The following is a 6,117-nucleotide window of genomic DNA, read 5'->3' as shown; positions in this document are numbered from 1 at the left end:
ATAGTTTAAGTTATGTATTCTATACCTAGTTTTTCTACTGACTATGATGACTGCTGCTCCTACATTTATAAAACTGTCATGAAACTTTTCTTTATCAATTAAATTGTTTTTTTTTTGTTAGAATATATTTAGTTGTTTTTTTTTACACAACTAACATTATCACATTTGCTTATAAAATGTACTAATCTTTCCCTTCAATCTTGCTAAAAATAACCTTTCCCATCTCAAGTTTTTTAAAACATTTCTATTGTAATGACTATGTCTTGTCATTTTTTATGGCCAAACTTATACTTTTGGGTATTTTATTGCATAGAATTAATATTAAGACTGCTTTTTATAATCCCATTTAGAGATTGGAAAATATTCTTTTGCATTCAAAACATATTTGTGTTAATTAAATGAAACTATGACCAGGGCACCTTCAATTACATTTGAATTAAATATCTATGCAGTATAATTAAAGTAGCAATTTTTTTTGTGGCCAGATGAGATTATTCCCTTTGACTTGATGACCTAATCCACGTAAAACTTTAGTACTAATCCACGTAAAACTTTGGTTTGACTATATCCTTGGGTTTGTATCCTACTTGTAAATCAGTTTGTCCCTCTTACTGTGTGTGTTTTTTTAAATGAACAGTGTTTTCAAATTTTACAATTATATATTTTTTTTAAAGGAATGTGTTGTTTATGCCTTTGTAAAAATGTCAAGTTATGTACCGTTATTATTTTGTATAAAAATATAATGTTCAGTATGATTATTTTTTCTCATACAATGAAAATGTAAGAAGAATAGAAATAAACATTGTTTTAGAAAAAAATATCACATTTTAATTGTCATTTCAATAGTTCATCGCAACAATAATTAGAAATGAAATTATTTTTTTAGATTTTTAAAAAAGTTACAATTTTAAATAAGCTTAGTACCGGTAGGTACTTCACTGACAAATAACATAGCAAAATACAAATTTTAACTTCCATATTTTGTATTAATGATAATAATTTTAATTTACATTACTATATTACTGCAGTAGTAATGAAATAACTATAATTAATAGTTCTCTTAATTCATAGAAATGTATAGAATATAACTCAGCAGTTAAACAGAACAGAACGTTTTCATTAAAATGATGTCACCAGTGCTAAGACGAAAAAAAACAACAACACTGGTTAAAAGTTTAATAAACATTATAACAATCATTCTTAGAATAATTAGATCATAGCTCACAACTAGTCATTATAATCAACCAACATTTTTAAAATTCATATTCAAAAAGAGAAATCAATATAACATTCATGCTTGATGAACCTACAGTTGATATTTATGTTACACATTTTTTCACTTACCCATATGTGGAGGAGAAATCAAATGAGAGAAAGATAATATTGTTTAAAATTCTAATCAATAAATTAGGTGTACTAAGAAAATGTGTAAAAAAGTTCTAATTGTCAATAATTCAATACAAAGGATAAAAGAACAATATATATATATATTTATATATGAGATCGAGTATTATGATTAGTATTGCTTTTTGTACATAAACAAATGAAAAAACCTTTTTGACTACAAAACACAAGATGTAAATTAATGCCAGTGTCTGCATTGTAGAAATGTTAGAAAGCAATTTCATATTTAAAAAAAGAAATAGGAAGGTGATTGTAAATATTAACATAACATATTCATGTTAAAATCTTCACTTCACTGATACAGAGAGAAATGTATCATTGCCATTTAACGGCCCCATTCATTTAAAAAAAAAACTGATACTGATAGAAAACTGTTTTTAAGTTTACTATGATACAATTAATCAATAGTTTTACCATTGTACTTTTATTATTCTTGAAGAGATGCTAGTAGAATGACAGTAAAAGTATTACAGTATTACTTTCTTGTAATAAAATTCATGCAAAGTGGAAGTTTTTATGTAGAAAAATAAATTCACAATTTTTTTTTTGTTCAGTAATTTCTTTTATTTAACACATGTATGAACTTGATTAGTGTCTTAGTTGTCTTTCATGACAGCAGTATTGTAGGAAGACTTTTGCCATGATCTCTAGCACTATGTCATGATGCTATAGAAATGCTATTCTGACTAGAAGAGAGATAATCCATCAAAAATTCATAGCAAAACTGATACTGCTCCTGAAAAAACAAAATGTTATTATAATTAATATTTTTAAAATTGCTATAAGCCAGAGTGTGCAACATGGGACCCATAGTCATGGGCAATATCAAGTGTCCCTTTTTTTAAATTTTAATAGTACAATATTACCAAACTTCTTTAGCTCACAAAGCAATACATTCCTACAGAAGAATAATGCATGAAGTTACTTTTTGTAAACACTGTTTTTATATAGGTTAGTATAGTGAAATCTGATTTTTGTATTAATGTTAATGGATATAAAACCTAATGCTTTATCAGTGTGTAATAGTACTGTTATAAAAAAATGTAGTCCAAAATGGGAATTATTTTCCTTCCTGAGACTAAACCATCAGAAATTCATCTTAGTCACTCAAAATACCTCATCTGAATGTGATATCAAATCTTTTCTTTTGGAATCAGCAAATGATAAAAGGGACCTGGTGACCTTTTTTTTTTAAAAAATTTTTTTATGGGAAACATTGAAATTTGGAACAACAGGCTGAAAAAATGTGATCACTTTTTGACAGTACATATTGCAGTGAGCAGTTCTTTTGAAAGAATTGTTTGTCTAGAATCTCAAATGAGAAGTCAGCTGAAAGAATCAGATTGCAACTACATTGGCTAAAGAAAATAAAGATGAATAAATAACATATTTAAAAAGGTGTACATTTTTGAAATTGTCAATAGTTACTGGCCCTGACAATAGTACCCAGTCACTGAAAGTGGCCCACTGTTTAAAAATGTTGCACACCCCTGCTTAAGTATGATAAATTATACAAAATAAAGTACATTAAAAAGCAATATTATATTTATGGGGTCAAAAAAATGGTTTAGTTGTTTTTTTTCTCTTATAGTTACATTTATTATAAACAATGAAAATCTTGAGAAGCATAATAGAGATATATTTCTGGAAAAGAAAATCTTTACTTTACAGAATCCCCAAAATTTTTGGGTTTTGATGTACAAAAATAATCTTACTATTTACTTACAACACATTCAAGTAAGTAAATAAATAAACTGTGAAAACAGTTACTTAATGAACATTTTTTAAAAAGATTTTTTATTTTTTAAATGAATCAAACTTGTTACCATATTGTCTATGAGCTGAGTTCTGTTGAGTCTCAATTGCTTTACAGCTTGAAATACATCCACTTCTTGATCTTTTTTCATTCTTTCCAAAATTGTCAATGCTGCACAAAACAAACCACTCCGACTTGCTCCATTCCTGAATAGGGATAAACAAAAGTATAAATAGGAAAAACTAAAATTCTGTACTAAAATTTTACCACTATACAAAGCAATTCAATAGCTTAATGGCAAATATACAGGCAATACTCAAGACTGAGGAAGTGATTAACAGTCATGCTGGTCAGGAAGGGCAATTGATTAAAAGCTCATAATGGCAAAAAAATGTATAATGTAGGCTATTTAGACTTGAACTGTCCAATTTTGTTAAGGATTTCTTTTTGCTTCTTGTTACTCAGTTATATAAACCATTTCAAAGAAATTATCAATATATGACAAAATATATATTTACATGCAATGCACAGTTATTGGCCCTTCGTGAGATTGCTGCCATGTATCAACTAAATCCACTAATTCTAGCAATGCCAAATGAGAACTTGGTATAGCTGAACCTTCCTGCCATCGGTGAAAGTGGAACTGCCTTATTTGTCGTGGGGGTTGTTCAGGCTGGGAAAAATACAGAACAATAATTAATAATCAATTTATAGTAATTCCAAAGATTAAGGATGAGTGTAGTAATGAATAATAATTAGTAATCAATCACTAAAGTATAGAATTTTTTAAAAGTAATATTTTGATTCTATCTATGCCTAGTCAAGTGGTATGCACTTTAGAGTCATCTGGGTGTATACAATGAGTCACATATTTTATATAATTGTAATAACTTAAGGGAGACAACTCAACGAGGTATAGGTGTTTATTTACATGAAGACATGACAAACACATAAGACATCTGCCTCATTCTCTCTTCCCTGTAAACATCCTTCCTAGTCTGGTTTCTAGGAGTGCGCACCTTCTGCACTAGCCTGGATGGCGGTGCGCATGGCAGAGTTATGACAGTATATATAAATGTATAGCACATACTATTAGTACACTTTCATTAAACTTAAAGTAGTAAGTACTATGACATAACTTTTCTAAACTATGCCAGATGATACCAATATGAGTTGTGAAGAATATGGAACAAATTTCAATTATCAACTAAATTAGTTTCTTAAGTTGGGTTAGTCAGTAGATGGAATCATTTTATGTCCCTTCATTCTTTATGTAGGCTTATTATGTGTTATCCACATCTGCAGAATAGAAGACCGCTGCATCCCTAAACGACTCTTGTATGGCCAACCAAGTGAAGGAAAGCGCTCGCAAGAAAACGCTTCAGGGACACCCTCAAAGCTTCTCTGAAGGCATTCAGCATACACCCAGCCAACTGGGAGACAGAAGCACATGACAGAGCATCATGGCTGTGAAAACTGGCGCACAGGTTGCTGAGGAAAAGAAAACAACGCCGGCAGAAGAAAACGCCAGAGAAGAAAAGCAAGCAAGGAGCACTAGCTCCAGCTGGAATAACCTGCCCAGTGTGAAGCCAAACATTCTGAGTTCACATAGGTCTCACCAGCCACATGAGGAGGCACAAAACCCCAGTGCAAAGCTCTCAACCCCCTGGATGACAAAGTGATCATCATCAAACCATGATGGACGAACTAACATCCCCTTTTAGATTTATTTTCTTTAAAGATCTATGCCCATACATATGGGGGAAGGGGGGATAGAGTTGGAGACAAGATGGCTGAATAAATAAGTAGCTTATTTGTACACTAAATGAAAGTGTTTATTTCATTAATAGGCTATAGCTTATGTAAACAAATTCAGTCATTATCATATTATAGATTTATAAAGATTTCAAATTATATAGATTTATATTACATAAATTACAAATTACCATGGCTGAACAGGTAACAGTGAAATCACGGACAGTGACGATGGGATTAGATTTAATCTCTGATGTTGTCTCCACTTGAAATGGACCATAGACCACACCATCAGGTTCCTCTGACCAATATTGTTCACAAGTCTTACAAAAGTAGGAGTGAATAAATTTAATGACAACAAATAGAATTTTGTTTAAATAAATAATCCTTACAAAACAAACAAATATGATTTGAACAAACTGAAAGTTCTTATTTAATGAAGTTTGAAGAAGTCATAACCATTCTGGTAAGCCTACATTTCAAAATCAAATGAATAGTTTTGCTTAAAGCAGCATTTCTCAAAGTGTTGGGTGCGGCCCCCAAGCTTTTCATAGGGGGTACAAGGAGGGTGAACCCAATCATTTTATTTGGTAAGGGACAAAAAAAGTTGTATTTTCATTGTAGTTATCAATTTATGTTTGAATATTAACCAAGTAAATGACATTACTAACAATGTTTCAAAAATTAAAATATTTAAATTAAGAGACGTTGTTCCATCTTCTAATAAAGATCTTTTAAAATATATACTGTTTTAAACTGTTTTCACATATGGCTTCTGCAACAATATTAACTACAAGAAGGCACAAGGCACATTCCTCGTCCCATATGCTAGGACAAATTTGTACAAATACTCCTTCTTCCCTAGTGCTATTAGAGCATGGAATGGGCATGGAATGGGTTGCCTGAGCTAGCCAGGAAAACCAGTGACTTGGCAGAATTTAAGTCATTGGTTAATATGCATGACTAAATGCATGACGCGTAGGACGTAATCATCTTCTTTTTTGAAGTAACGTCTGTATTATATAAGATAAGATAAGATAAGAAAACTCTTCCCCTCCTTTACTTGAAAGAATTTGTGAAAATTCTTGGTGGACCAAGTTAGGGGAGCATTAGCACTATCTCTATGACAGGATTGGAGGGGGAACCTCTTCAAAACTATCTCCAGAAAGAACCATAACATTTAAAATTTACCTAAGAAACAC

The 6,117-nt window shown here is 30.8% G+C and overlaps 1 protein-coding gene across 3 annotated transcripts in view; it reads right to left on the bottom strand.

Annotated features, from left to right (window-relative positions):
• Window positions 1–817: 817 nt before the first annotated feature.
• LOC106055511 (receptor-type tyrosine-protein phosphatase T-like) overlaps window positions 818–6,117 on the bottom strand; it is a 54,090-nt gene continuing 48,790 nt past the window's right edge. For 2 of the 3 annotated variants that reach the window (XM_056029334.1, XM_056029336.1), the window contains 4 exons: window positions 5,107–5,238; window positions 3,679–3,833; window positions 3,231–3,366; window positions 819–2,140 (listed from right to left, as the gene is read on the bottom strand). In XM_056029334.1, the coding sequence (XP_055885309.1) occupies window positions 2,063–2,140; window positions 3,231–3,366; window positions 3,679–3,833; window positions 5,107–5,238 (501 nt within the window). In that variant the 3' untranslated portion in view covers window positions 819–2,062. Of the gene's footprint in view, window positions 2,141–3,230; window positions 3,367–3,678; window positions 3,834–5,106; window positions 5,239–6,117 lie in introns of all 3 variants that reach the window. The other variant, XM_056029335.1, reaches the window with a different exon arrangement.

The sequence above is a fragment of the Biomphalaria glabrata genome, chromosome 5, assembly GCF_947242115.1.
Source record: "Biomphalaria glabrata chromosome 5, xgBioGlab47.1, whole genome shotgun sequence".
In the NCBI taxonomy this organism is placed as follows: Eukaryota; Metazoa; Mollusca; class Gastropoda; family Planorbidae; genus Biomphalaria; species Biomphalaria glabrata.
Note: the sequence above shows the minus strand (reverse complement) of the source record. Positions and strands in the feature narration are given on the sequence as shown.